General features: G+C 43.0%; 1 protein-coding gene across 1 annotated transcript in view; it reads right to left on the reverse strand.

The window, feature by feature from the left end:
* LOC120057059 (active breakpoint cluster region-related protein-like) overlaps positions 1-14,077 on the reverse strand; it is a 244,721-nt gene that overhangs the window by 108,251 nt on the left and 122,393 nt on the right. The window contains exons 5-6 of the mRNA XM_039005441.1: positions 4,929-5,036; positions 4,530-4,590 (exon numbers count right to left, since the gene is read on the reverse strand). Of these exons, the coding sequence (XP_038861369.1) occupies positions 4,530-4,590; positions 4,929-5,036 (169 nt within the window). The remainder of the gene's footprint in view (positions 1-4,529; positions 4,591-4,928; positions 5,037-14,077) is intronic.

The raw sequence follows: 14,077 nt of genomic DNA on the forward strand, positions 1-14,077 counted from the left end.
AACACTTCACTTACTTATTCTCCCCCTCCCCAAAAAACTCCCAGCTCCTGCTTTGTACTGACTCAGCCTTCGTCTCAGTCTCTTCATCTCCAAGGACTCAGGAACTCTGCAGTGCAGACAGAAGCACAGCTCAAAGTCCAGCAGCAAAGAGAGGAAAGAGAGGAGATGACAGAAGAGGAGTGATGGAGAAGTGAGGGCTGCTGATTAGAGGAGTGATGGAGAAGTGAGGGCTGCTGATTAGAGGAGTGATGGAGAAGTGAGGGCTGCTGATTAGAGGAGTGATGGAGAAGTGAGGGCTGCTGATTAGAGGAGTGATGGAGAAGTGAGGGCTGCTGATTAGAGGAGTGATGGAGAAGTGAGGGCTGCTGATTAGAGGAGTGATGGAGAAGTGAGGGCTGCTGATTATAGGTAACCAATAGAGCTTCACAGTGGGGTGCCTGTGATGGAACCCTCAAGGTCACTGTGACAACCTGACGGACAGCTCCTCCTCAGTAACCAGGGTGTCAATGTGGGTGAAAGCCAATCAGCAGTCCTGGATATAGAACACTGAGACATGGCTTAGATAGAGAGACCTCTGCCAGTCCAGCTACCTGACTGGGCTGAACTGATCAATGCCAACCGTTGGCCCTCTTCCAATGTGCCAACTCAGAGAGAGGGAGAAGAGGGGGCACTGAGAGGGGTGTACAAAAACTAAAATTGTGAGGGAGAGATAAAGTATGGGGGAGAGAGAGAGACAGGGGAGGTGTGAAACACTTAGAAATGAGCACAGGATTCATTGTGAGTAACAGTCATATTGAATAAATCCAACAGGTGTTATTGAATATGAAAAGGTCATATGGTGTGGGTGGTAGGTCAGAACAACACAACAGTGATCTCATCCTGTCCTGGTAATAAAGCCAGTGATCTAGACTGTGATCTGGTCTGGGCAGTCCAACAGGAGTGGGAGGACAGGCTTGGCTGGCAGACTAAAATAACTTGGACAACATTGTGGGTGGATAGCGAAGCTCCACCCAGTGTGGTGCCGACCCTATGGGTTGAATTCACACATCAGTGAAACTCCAATACATTTCTGTTGGACCACCAATCAGTGTCTTCCTCTACTCAACCACTACACATGAGAGGGGGAATCAGAGATGGAGGGACAGAGAGTGGAGAGAGATGGAGGGACAGAGAGTGGAGAGAGATGGAGGGACAGAGAGTGGAGAGAGAAGGAGGGACAGAGAGTGGAGAGAGAAGGAGGGACAGAGAGTGGAGAGAGAAGGAGGGACAGAGAGTGGAGAGAGAAGGAGGGACAGAGAGTGGAGAGAGAAGGAGGGAGAGAGAGTGGAGAGAGAAGGAGGGACAGAGAGTGGGGAGAGATGGAGTGTCCATTATCATATCTATTCTCTCTCCGTCTCTCTCTCCGTCTCTCTCTCCGTCTCTCTCTCCGTCTCTCTCTCTTCTACTGTCTTTGTGCTGCTATAACAGACACAGCCGATCTAGCCAGGGAGGACAATCTCTCCACAACTTCACACCGACACCGGCTATGCAAAGAGAAGTGTAAACACAACCGCATATGCAAAACACACAGATACTGTATGCACACACACGTCTACCACATGTCAGAGGAAGGCCCAAAAATGTTTTTAAAGACTCCAGTCACCCTAGTCATAGACTGTTCTCTCTACTACCGCACGGTAAGCGGTACCGGAGCGCCAAGTCTAGGTCCAAAAGGCTTCTAAACAGTTTCTACCCCCAAGCCATAAGACTGCTAAACAATTAATTAAATGGCCACCCGAACTATTTACATTGACACCTCTGCCCCCTTTGTTTTTACACTGCTGCTACTTGCTGTTTATTACCTATGCATAGTCACTTCACCCTACCTACATGTACAAATTACCTCAACTAACCTGCATCCCAGCACATTGACTCGGTACCACCTGTGTATATAGCCTCGTTATTGTTATTTAATTATGTTACTTTTATTTATTTTGTATTATTGTTTACTTTAGTTTATTTAGTATATATTTTCTTAACTCCATTTTCTTAAAACTACATTGTTGGATAAGGGCTTGTAAGTAAGCATTTCACGGTAAGGTCCACACCTGTTTTATTCGGCGCATGTGACAAATATAACTGGATTTGATACAACTTGATTTAGATTAGATTAGAGGCAGGAGTAGGAAAGATGTAGTCTTTGTCAGCAGAAATGAGAGGACAGAGAGAACGTGTCCAGAGACGAGAGCAGCGACGGTCTTTACCCAGAATAGAAAACAGCTCATTATCTAACCGCCACCCGGCTACATCTAAGACACTGGCTGTCACACACACCACATTACAACACAGTCGGAGTAGCAGTAGAATCTCCATCTCACACTTCCCCCTCTGCCCATCTCCAACACCCATAGAGAGAGTCAGACATCTCCAACACCCATAGAGAGAGTCAGACATCTCCAACACCCATAGAGAGAGTCAGACATCTCCAACACCCATAGAGAGAGTCAGACATCTCCAACACCCATAGAGAGAGTCAGACATCTCCAACACCCATAGAGAGAGTCAGACATCTCCAACACCCATAGAGAGAGTCAGACATCTCCAACACCCATAGAGAGAGTCAGACATCTCCAACACCCATAGAGAGAGTCAGACATCTCCAACACCCATAGAGAGAGTCAGACATCTCCAACACCCATAGAGAGAGTCAGACATCTCCAACACCCATAGAGAGAGTCAGAGATGGAGAGAGAGATGGAGAGAGAGAGAGATAGAGAGAGAGATGGAGAGAGAGAGATGGAGAGAGAGAGATGGAGAGAGAGAGATGGAGAGAGAGCGGAGCAGAGCACACACACATGGAAGCCTTGCCTACCGAAGCGTCCCACTGCACACACAAGCAAAAGAGGCAGGGTTACAGAGTCTTAACTTCTTGCGGACCATTGGGACGCTACCGTCCCACCTGGCCAACATCCGGTGAAATTGCAGAGCGCCAAATTCAAATTACAGAAATCGTAATATTAAACATTCATGAAAATACAAGTGTCATACATAATTCAAAAGCTTAACTTCTTGTTAATCCAGGCGCTTTGTCGGATTTCAGAAAGGCTTTACGGCGAAAGCACACCATGCGATTATCTGAGGACAGCGCCCCGCACACAAAAGCATTACATACATTTTCCAACCAAGCAGAGGAGTCACGAAAGTCAGAAATAGCGATAAAATAAATCACTTAACTTTGAAGATCTTCATCTGGTTGCAATCACAAGGGTCCCAGCTACATAACAAATTGTCCTTTTGTTTGATAAAGTCCTTTATACCCCCCAAAAAATAAGTTTCAATGGCGCGCTTGACTCAGTAATCCACCGGTTTCCCTCGTTCAAAATGCATACAAAATGAATCCCGTAAGTTACCAATAAACTTCTTCTAAACAAGTCAAACATTCCTAATCAATCCTCAGGTACCCTATTATGTAAATAAAATATCACAATTAAGACGGAGAATACCGGAGACCATTACCGGAGATAAATAACGAAGTACGTGCACTCACCGGAACGCGCTACAAACACTACAGCCAAAATGGGAGCCACTTAGAAAAACTACAAAGTCTAGCTAATTTTTCAAAAAACAAGCCTGAAACTCTTTCTAAAGACTGTTGACATCTAGTGGAAGCCCTAGGAACTGCAATCTGGGAGTACTTCCTTTTATATTCCCATTCACAGCCATTGTAATCAGAGGTGAGCTGAAAAAAAAACATTCTGGACGGATTGTCCTCGGGTTTTCACCTTCCATATCAGTTCTGTTATACTCATAGACATTATTTTAACAGTTTTGGAATCTTTAGAATGTTTTCTATCCAATACTACCAATTATATGCATACCCTAGCTTCTGGGCCTGGGTAACAGGCAGTTTACTTTGGGCACCTCATTCATCCAAACTTCCGAATACTGCCCCCTAGCCAGAAGAAGTTTTGAAGGCCCAATGCAGCGGTTTTATATCAATATCAAATATTTCTGGGTAACAATTAAGTATCTTACTGTAATAGATTTCTATTCAAATGGAGAAAAAAATGTTTTTAAGCGAAAAACGATTTATCAAGCAAGAAGTTTGCTAGGACTGTCTCGGAGTGGGGAGGGGCAAACTAAAGACTAGCTGTTATCGGAGAGAGGTTTGGAAATATCTTTGTTATTGGTATATTAACCAATTCAACGCATGGTGATGTCACCATGGAAAGTCAAAACTCCCACCCTGTGTAGATTGTATTTTCAACCAGCAACTATTAGGAAATAACACCAATACATTTTTCCCCACACTTTTACAGTGTTAGTTTTATCAGCTGTTGTACAATATTATTTAAAACACAGGAAAAACATAATATTGACTGCACTGGGCCTTTAAAAGAGCCATAGCAGCTTCAGTACCTTCAGACACACACATCTAGATCAGAACACATCTAGATCAGAACACATCCATTATATTTATGTGTGTTTTTCTTACTCTGTAAAATCCACAAAAGTTTTTAGAAAAGTTATTAAAGAACGCATCTCTTTACCTTCCATGGTGACATTTGTGGTACAGTCCTTAGAGTCCTTGGGTCCCTTTACTTTCAGGTTCTGGAAGAAAATGTATGATTTGTGATTACTGGTGTATTACAGTTTTAGCAGTATAGGAATTTAGCAGTATAGTATTAGGGTATCGAAGCAGGACACACGCACACAAACAAACAGACACAAACAGCCTGACTGAGGCAGAGTTGAGCTGAGAGGACTAATGAAGCGGAATGGGGCTGCAGCAGCAAACTGCAGGGCCGGACAAACACACACAACTCCCTATATGAGTACAAATGGCAGCACTCACAACTGATGTAATTTACAGCTGGCGTGCGTGCGTGCGTGCCTGCGTGTATGTGTGCGTGTGTGTGTGTGTGTGTGAGAGAGAGACCAGCACTTACCTCAGAGATCTTCTGGAACTGGGTGTTGGCCTGGCTGCATTTCTCTGCTGTCTCCACCGCTGTCTTGTAGTTGTCAACAAAGGCCTTGTACACCCCCAGCTGGCTGGCCTGGAGCACAGAGGAGCAATATTAACACAGTGGAGAGAGAAAGAGGAGGATGAGGAGGAGGATGAGGAGGAGAATGAAAGATGGTATCTGGATGAAAAATAAGTCTAAGTCAAATCAAATCTTATTTGTCACATGTGCCGAATACAACAGTGTAGATGCTTACTTACAAGCCCTTAACCAACAATGCAGTTCAAGAAATAGAGCTAAGAAACGTTTTATTTTATTTAGTAAATATTAACAAAAGAACAATAACAAGGCTATATACAGGGGGTAACGGTACCGAGTCAATGTGCGGGGCTACAGGTTAGTCGAGGTCATTTGTACATGTAGGTAGGAGTAAAGTGACTATGCATAGATAATGGACAACGCATAGCAACAGTGAAAAAACAAATGGGGGGGGGGGGGGGGGGGGGTCAATATAAATAGTCCAGGTAGCCATTTGATTAATTGTTCAGTAGTCTTATGGCTTGAGTGTAGAAGCTGTTAACTTCTTAAGAGCCTTTTGGTCCTAGACTGCTTGCCGTGCGGTAGCAGAGAGAACAGTCTATGATTTGGGTGACGGGAGTCGTTGACATTTTTCTAGCCTTCCTCTGACACCACCTAGTATAGAGGTCCTGGTTGGCAGAAAGCTTGGCACCAGTGATGTACTGTGCCATCCAAACTACTTTCTGTAGCGCCTTACAGTCAGATGCCGAGCAGTTGCCATACCAGGCGACGATGCTCTCGATGGTGCAGCTGTAGAACTTTTTGAGGATCTGGGGACCCATGCCAAATCTTTTCAATCTCCTGAGGGAGAAAAGGCTTTGTCGTGCCCTCTTCACGACTGTTTTGGTGTGTTTGGACCATGATATTTTGTTGGTGATGTGGACACCAAGGAACTTGAAACTCTCGACCCGCTCCACTACAGCCCCGTTGATGTTAATGAGGGCGTGTTCGGCCCGCCTTTCCTGTAGTCCACAATCAGCTCCTTTGTCTTGCTTACATTGAGGGAGAGGTTGTTGTCCTGGCACCCCACTACCAGGTCTCTGACCGCGTCCCTATAGGATGTCTCAACGTTGTCGGTGATCAGGCCTACCACTGTTGTGTCGTCAGCAAACTTAATGATGGTGTTGGAGTCGTGTTTGGCCACGCAGTCGTGGGTGAACAGGGAGTGCAGGGGGGGATTAAGCACGCACCCCTGGGGGTCCTAGTGTTGAGGATCAGCGTGGCAGATGTGTTGTTGCCCCTGGGGGGGGGGGGCATTCAGGAAGTCCAGGATCCAGTTGCAGAGGGAGGTGCTGAGTCCCAGGGTCCTTAGCTTAGTGATGAGGTTTGTGGGCACTATGGTGTTGTACTGAGCTGCGCTGTAGTCAATGAATAGCATTCTCACATAGGTGTTCCTTTTGTCCAGGTGAGAAAGGGCAGTGAGGAGTACGATTGAGATTGCATCATCTGTGGATCTGTTGGGGCAGTATGCGAATTGGAATGGGTCTAGGGTGTCCGGCATGATGGTGTTGATGTGAGCCATGACCAGCCTTTCAAAGCACATCATGGCTACAGATGTGAGTGCTACGGGGCGCTAATCATTTAGGCAGGTTACCTTCGCTTCCTTGAGCCCAGGGACTATGGTGGTCTGCTTGAAACATGTAGGTATTACAGACTCGGTCAGGGAGAGGTTGAAAATGTCAGTGAAGACACTTGCCAGTTCCACTCCTAAATGAACCTTCCGTATTCTACAGTTATAACTCCCTATTGTATACCCACGACTGGAGAAGGGTATTGGATGATACAATTCAACTCCCTCTAAGAGGAACCCAATCAGATTGCTATACACTCCACTGGGATTCTCTGCCTCTAACCCTATTACAGGGGCTGAGTCACTGGCTTACTGGTGCTCTTTCATGCCGTCCCTAGGAGGGGTGCGTCACTTGAGTGGGTTGAGTTACTGACGTGATCTTCCTGTCTGGGTTGGCGCCCCCCCTTGGTTTGTGCTGTGGTGGAGATCTTTGTGGGCTATACTCGGCCTTGTCTCAGGATTGTAAGTTGGTGGTTGAAGATATCCCTCTTGTGGTGCGGGGGCTGTGCTTTGGCAAAGTGGGTGGGGTTATATCCTTCCTGTTTGGCCCTGTCCGCGGGTATCATCGGATGGGGTCACAGTGTCTCCTGACCCCTCCTGTCTCAGCCTCCAGTATTTATGCTGCGGTAGTTTATGTGTCGGGGGGCTAGGGTCAGTTGGTTATATCTGGAGTACTTCTCCTGTCTTATCCAGTGTCCTGTGTGAATTTAAGTATGCTCTCTCTAATTATCTCCTTCTCTCTTTCTTTCTCTCTCTCGGAGGACCTGAGCCCTAGGACCATGCGTCAGGACTACCGGGCATGATGACTCCTTGTTGTCCCCAGTCCACCTGGCCTTGCTGCTCTTCCAGTTTCAACTGTTCTGCCTGCGGTTATGGAACCCTGACCTGTCCACCGGACGTGCTACCTGTCCCAGACCTGCTGTTTTCAACTCTTAATGATCGGCTATGAAAAGCCAACTGACATTTATTCCTGATTATTATTTGACCATGCTGGTCATTTATGAACATTTTGAACATCTTGGCCATGTTCTGTTATAATCTCCACCCGGCACAGCCAGAAGAGGACTGGCCACCCCTCATAGCCTGGTTCCTCTCTAGGTTTCTTCCTAGGTTTTGGCCTTTCTAGGGAGTTTTTCCTAGCCACCGTGCTTCTACACCTGCATTGCTTGCTGTTTGGGGTTTTAGGCTGGGTTTCTGTACAGCACTTCGAGATATTAGCTGATGTACGAAGGGCTATATAAAATAAACTTGATTTGATTTGATTTAAAGCTACAGCTTGCTATACAGTGTAAAGATGCTGAAGATGCTCCTCTCTCTCCCCCTCATCCTCTCTCCTCCCCTCCCCATCCTCTCTCCTCCACCCCTTCATCTCTCCTCCCCCCTTCCCATCATCTCTCCTCCCCATCCTCTCTCCCCATCCTCTCTCTCCCCTACCCTCTCTCCCACCCCCCCTCTCTCCTACCCCCTCCCCATCCTCCCCCCTCCTCTCTCCCCATCTCTCTCTTCCCCCCCTCTCCCCCCAATTCTCTCTCGTACCCCCTCTCTCCTCCCCTCCCCATCCTCTCCCCCCCTCCCCCCCGATCTGGCTTCTCTACAGCCTCCACATGATGAATAAATGCTTAGGGTGGGGACAGACATCCCATCTCAGTATGGAGCGAAGTTCACCATGCATGTAGACCAATCATCTCATTATGGTCACGTTTTACCTTGTGACAGGTAGAGCTACATTTGCTGCAGCACATGTAATATAAATACCAAATGCGCAACTAATTTACCCATCTCCATCTGGCTTTTAGGGTCAACTTGTTGTTTTTTTGTAAATATATATATTTTATTCCAGCTGCAGAGTTTTAAAGCAGATTGATATACAGTATAGGCCTGTATATAGATGTCCTAGCCTAACTCTTTCAGGTAATAAATGCAATGCAGTATTAGCCTTATATTTAGCTAATTAATGGTGGGTTATCCATAATAAGTGTTTAACTTCTAGCCTCTGGCTCTTGGGTAATACGCAAGCACCTGTGCTCCGATGGCCTCTCCTTAAAAAACACTCCTTAACTCTTGGAGTCCCAGGCAGGAACAGCTAGACTAGAATAGCTTGCTGTACATTATTTATTTAGCATTTCTTATACCAACAGACTATTTGAAGAGGGATGCAACCTCTTGTTTTCTGAATGTTTAATACAGCAGCCAATAGAACTCAGGGGTAGTTTGAAAGAAGAGCGAACATGCGATGGCAGTAGGCTATAGCAGTTATTTATTCAGACCCATAACCATTCAATCTTCATGAAGAGACGTGAAAGCCTTCCTCATCTAATTCTAGTCCTATATTATTCAAGGATGTCATTAGAATAATGAAGATAAGAACAACAAAACGTATTTAATTTAACTGTTGAAAGTGAGGAAGGAATGAAGCAACAAAAGAGAAAGAGGAGGAAGGCTAATAACATTAGGGGAAATATTATGAAAGGCTACAGTGCATTCGGAAAGTATTCAAACCCCTTCCCTATTTCCACATTTTGTTACGTTACAGCCTTATTCTAAAATGGATGAAATAGTTCCCCCCCCCCCTCATCAATCTATACACTTACCCCATAATAACAAAGACAATTTTTTTTTTTTGAAATTATACAAATAGGCCATATTATACTTCTAAATTAAAATCTAATTCGCTAGCCTATACTTAAAACTTTGTAAGCTGCATGTGCCGCACCAGAATCGCACGTTCTCTTCTTCTGTATCATGGTTTTAAGATGTGCGTAATTCCAGTCTATATAATACAGTATAGTACAATACAGAACTATAAAGAACTACAGTTCACATTGAAAAAGCTTCATTCAGATTCATTTCTTTACCCAAGAGAGCATATACAGTGGTTCCTCCTTTAAACGATGCAGCATTCTGTGGCACACCTTGCAGGCTGCTGCAGCATTCTGTGGCACGTTATCTATTTGTCAGCCATTTTTTCTGTAAATGCAAGTTATTGCTAGTTTGACCACCAGAGAGCATCTTTGAGAAGCATTTAATAGTCTTCCATATTGGCATTACCAGAGAATTGAAAACCTTTTTTGTAATAACATAGTATATGGGATTGAAGAAATTTGGCTTAATTAATTACATTAATATTATGGTGTTTCTATTATGTTTTTTTCTTCCGAGAAAAATGAAACCCTCAGGGTTTCCGTTAGGATGGAATGGAAAATATGGCACTGTACAACATGACGGTCGGGAGTAGGCTACAGCATAAGAGGATTGGAGGATTCTAAATTGTTTGCCTTCATTAGACAACCTTGTTACAATATTTCTGTAAATCAGTGATATTTATTCCCATAGTAATTTGTTATGGATCCACAACTAAATCAACATCTGCATTTTGAAAGACTATTTTCATCATTATTTATTAACGAAAGCATAAAGATGCTGATGAAGAAATACAGTACTGTACAGTATATGCTTTTACATTCGGATAATAAAGCATTTAAAGCATTTTGAAGATATAAGCCACCTGCATTTGTTTATTAGCCTAAGTCGCTCTGGATAAGAGCGTCTGCTAAATGACTTAAATGTAAATGTACAATACATACTGTCGTAAACAAGGGAAAGATCCTGGAATGAGTAGGTGTGTCCAAACTTTTGACTGGTACTTGCTTAATTTGATTAATATTATGGTTTTTCTATTCCAAGAAAAACGAAAAACCCTCTAGGTTTCCATTAAGATGGAAAGGTAAATATGGTGCTGTACAACGTGACGGTCGGCAGTACAGTACTGGGCTATTTAGCTAAAGAATCCCCGCAGGGCACATGGGGGACCGGGTTCAATTCCCGGACGAGGAGGAAGGAGTAGGCTGTCCTTGTAAATAAGAATTTGTTCTTAACTGACTTGACTAGTTAAATAAAGGTTACACTAAGAGCATAACATTTCTGCACCCTAATTTTCAAATTCTTGTGAATCCAAAACCCAAACGGAGATTAAGTGAAAATAAAAATCTAATTTATTTATCAAGACCAGTCTTGCTTGTCTCAGAGCTTGTTTCAAAGCAGCTTGTCTCAGAGCAGCGCGAAACGGTGCTAAAATAGATCTAACTTCTAACGCTCTTCAAATAAATAAGACCTACACCATTTTTAACAGCACATTACTCAACACTAGTGAGACTCATTTCACCTACGGTAGGCCTACAGTATATCTAAAAAGATTTTTTTCAATGACGTGACTCTCCGCCAATAATTACATTTAGAGGATTGGAGGACTCTATATTAATATATAAGGGGCATTTTCTTACATTTAGAGGATTGGAGGAATATATTAATATTTAAGGGACATTTTCCGTTAGGATCTGTGAGAATATCTGAGAATATGGTGCTTTTATAAGGTGCTTATATATATATAATTCTAAATTAATTAACAATAATAATCACTTTGTATAAAAAGTTACGATATTTTGGAGATTTTGTTTTCATTAAACCTAGAATGAGCGAGAAAAAGGCAATTCTTGAACATGGGGTGAACATGGAGACTTTCTCAATAATTTGTTAATAAAGCCAGTTTGTTATTTAGAATTATTTATATCTGGAGAAACCTAACTTGATTATTTAGCAGACATCACTTGCTTATATTCAGTCAACACATATCTTAAGAATATCATGGGATATTTTAACATTTTTGTTTCTCCATGCTTGTCTCAGAGCCGCGCGAAACGGTGCTGAAAAAGACGTCCACAGCGGGAAGGCTATGTATTCCGTGCCCACTCCTGGTCTCTCTCTTCGGTTACACATCCTTGGAATAGTTCCAGAGTTCACAGGTGTGCCTGGCATGGATTGTGACTCCATGTCGCTCCTCGCCCTTTTCAACACGTCATTCTCCGCCTGACTCTCCACCGATGCCGCCTGACTCTCCACAAATGAGGAGTGACTCTCCACAAATGAGGAGTGACTCTCCACAAATGAGGAGTGACTCTCCACAAATGAGGAGTGACTCTCCACAAATGAGGAGTGACTCTCCGCCAATACCGCCTGGCTCTGGACCAATGCATCAGCAGTCGCCCGTATCTCTGCCCTCAGATAAATGTTAATTTTTCTGATGGTCTGCCTTCAATGACTCCATCTTGGTCTTCAAAGTTTGAATCTCACCCATGAGCACCTTCATCAGATGAGCAGAATGGTTCCGCTCTGAGCCCCCATCGATTACAGTGGGCTATGATAGAAACGGTAGATCAATTAAGAATTGAAAGTGACTCCAACACACAAATGCTGTGTACACATTTTAAGAATCTAGCTTAACTAAATAAATTGACTGATGGTCTTTACTGTATGCCGCACATTCTTACATTGCATTTCCAGCGAGACTATTCAAACCATCGACTCACTGATGAATGAAGATGAGCGATCTGCAAAGTCCATATGTAATCTGCTGGCATCACGGCACAACATCAACATCGCTCTAATCAGTCAGAAGACAGTTGAAGAAACTTGAGTGGACTTATGGAAAGGCTCGGTTAAGACATGTTAAATATATATATTATAATTGTTTTAATTCTCAGAACATCAACCCTGTGCGTTCGCTTGTTTTGTACTGTTCTGTTCTGTAGTTTCGACCCAATGATTTGTCTATTTTTTTCATCTCTACATGTAGGTCTCCTGATTTAAACCCGATCCAACTTGTTTGGCATCAACTGAAAACATTCATCCGTAACTCTGCCAAGCCGACAAGCAAAGATGAACTGGTCCAGGCCATCAAGATGTTTTGGCTACAGAAATTGACGATACAACAATGCAACAAATACATTGATCATCTCAGCAAGGTTTTACCTGTGGTCGTGGAGCTGGGTGGAAGTGCGACTAAAAATGTAGTTTATATAAACATCCGCATTTGAATGTCTTTTTCCTCATTATTTTATTAACAAAAGCATAAAGATGTAGATGAAGAAATACTGTACTGCTGTTTTGAGTTAGAAATGTAACACTTTAGAGTACTTAAGCATCGAATACATCGCAAGTTGAGGGATTTTTACAACAGTACCCGGGCTATAAAAGGTAAATTGTCCTACTAATAGGAAACATTTTCATGATGGGCTACACCTGCTACAGTTGTGAAGACACAGCATCATGTTAACATTCCTTATTGTAACCACAATGTCACATATAATTTGTATCCAACTTTCCAATTACTTTAAGAGTTTGGGATTTACAAATGTGCGGTTTTCATTACTAGTTACATTGTTTAAGTTCGAACGAGCAGACTTTTTTTCTTTAAATGATTGTTTTATGTAGGATGCTACATTTTTGACCAGTTGCAATTGTAAGTAGGCCTACTACAAAAAAATCCTACTTGCAGTTGAAGTTGGAAGTTACCATACACTTAAGTTGGAGACGGTTAGGACTACTTGGATCTACTTTGTGCATGACACAAGTAATGTTTCCAACAATTGTTTACAGACAGATTATTTCACTTATCACAATTCCAGTGGGTCAGAAGTTTACATACACTAAGTTGACTGTGCCTTTAAACAGCTTGGAAAATTCCAGAAATTTATGTCATGGCTTTTGAAGCTTCTGACAGGCTAATTTACATCATTTGAGTCAATTGGAGGTGTACCTGTGGATGAAATTCAAGGCCTTACCTCTTTGCTTGACATCATGGGAAAATCAAAAAATCAAAATCATCAGCCTGAATTCGAACCAGTGCCTTAGACCGCTGTCTGTCTGTACACATATATATTTTTAAAAATTGGAACATTAACAATGTCTAGGTAGATATGTGTGTAGGTAGATGTGGAAAGACCGATACAAATGATTTGTTCCAAGTTGGGGGGGGGGGGGTTAACACCTAGCTCAAAGTTGGAAGGGGGGGGGGGGGTTTCACACCTAGCTCGGCTATCAGACAATTCTTTAGTAAAGGTTGAATAGTCTATTGTTCAGCTAATATCCCATCCTGCTATGCTTGTGAAAAACTAATAATAATACTTTTTCCCCTTTCCACGTTAAAGATTCCAATTGATAAATTGTTTTAGCCACAATCTGCACCAACCACAATTAATACATTTTGGCACAGGACTTCGGGCTAGAATGTTGAGGGTTCAAAACCTGCTCCCTGCTTGTTTCATTACATTATGCTGGTCTCAGAGCAAATAGCCTGGATTGCTACTCCCATCTCGTTCCTCGCCCTCTTCCACACGTCATTCTCCACCTGAGTGGCTCGCTTGTGGGCGTGCTGGCAGGATGTGCTGTTTTTTATTCTGTATATATGAATTACAAATCAGCCTTTACTTAAATCATGTTTCTAGTCTATTGCATAGTTACAATGTGTAATCATTGATGTCCCAGGAGCAGTAAACACTGTTGAAGTGTATAATTGTAATACATACACGCAGACACAGCATCATTCACAGAATAGAGTTTGATACACCTGGTATTGGATATGACTGGGAAAAAACTTGCTAATTAGCGATTTTCGTAAATGAACTTTATGACAAAAAAATGCACTTTCGTT

Source organism: Salvelinus namaycush, chromosome 12 (assembly GCF_016432855.1).
Source record: "Salvelinus namaycush isolate Seneca chromosome 12, SaNama_1.0, whole genome shotgun sequence".
NCBI classification, from domain to species: domain Eukaryota; kingdom Metazoa; phylum Chordata; class Actinopteri; order Salmoniformes; family Salmonidae; genus Salvelinus; species Salvelinus namaycush.